Below are 1,057 nucleotides of genomic sequence, written 5' to 3' on the forward strand. Positions count from 1 at the left end.
ATGATGCAATAATACAAGGTGGTATCAGTTGTGACAGCTCGATTTGACAATACCTTAGCTCAGTAGAATAAGAAGAAAAACGGGAAGAAAGTAATCCCCATTTGGAGGAAATATTTAAAATTTCATATTTTCTTCTAAACAACATTTGCTTTTTCATATTATATTCGCAATGAAATGAAATATTATAAGATAAAACAGATTTTTGAGTATTCAAAATGTGTATACTGAGAAAAAAAAATAAATTACACTATATTATTAGGCGAGAATTGTTTCAGAAGTAACACTGTTTCGCGTAAGCAGTCAATATGGCAGAATTAGAGGGAGAAGTTGCCAACCGATGACACCTTGTAATATTGCATCATGGGACAAATGCACTCCCTGAAGTCTGAGAAATTTTAGATGGGGCGAAATCTACAATTTCGAATGTGAGGAATTTATCGCATATAGTGGCGACATCTACAATCTCGAATGTGAAGAATTTTTCCACCATCTTGTGCTTCCGCCCAACNGGTACTCATCGTTCCGGCCAGGGTGCTTTCGGTAACATGTGTCGTGGTGGTCGTATGTTTGCCCCAACTAAGACTTTCCGTCGCTGGCACCGCAAGGTCAATGTCAACCAGCGCCGTTACGCTATTGTCTCGGCTATTGCTGCATCCGGAGTTCCAGCTCTTGTCCAATCTAAGGGCCACATCATCGACGGTGTTTCGGAATTCCCCTTAGTTGTGTCGGATGAAGTACAGAAGCTACAAAAAACCAAGCAAGCCGTTGTATTCTTGAGACGTATGAAAATCTGGGCAGACATCCAAAAAGTAAGTCAAGTTAAAACAACTAATGTGAAAGTGGCAGTATTCCGTGCAAATGCAAATGTAGCTAGTTAGTTTGTGTTCGCTGGACTTTTATTTATGTTAGTACTGCTACAGTAAATAGTTTTCATAGGCGTTCTGGCATAAGCAATAAATGCTTTTCAGTCGGGGTATTTGAAAAGAACATTTATTTAAAAGAAAAAATTTGCAACTTTGAATTAGGCCTATGTAGTATGTAACTCTTATTTTGTTAT

General features: G+C 38.2%; 1 protein-coding gene across 1 annotated transcript; it reads left to right on the forward strand.

Annotated features, from left to right (window-relative positions):
* Positions 1-399: 399 nt before the first annotated feature.
* LOC108357733 (60S ribosomal protein L4-like) lies at positions 400-888 on the forward strand (the record flags this gene model as incomplete). The annotated part of the gene is made up of 1 exon (XM_017608801.1): positions 400-888. A coding segment is annotated over one exon (479 nt), but the record flags the coding sequence as incomplete, so codon positions are not given.
* Between the last annotated feature and the right edge of the window lie 169 nt (positions 889-1,057).

The sequence above is a fragment of the Rhagoletis zephyria genome, unplaced genomic scaffold (genome assembly GCF_001687245.7).
Source record: "Rhagoletis zephyria isolate East Lansing unplaced genomic scaffold, Rhagoletis_zephyria_1.1 Rzeph_scaffold_83249, whole genome shotgun sequence".
NCBI lineage: Eukaryota > Metazoa > Arthropoda > Insecta > Diptera > Tephritidae > Rhagoletis > Rhagoletis zephyria.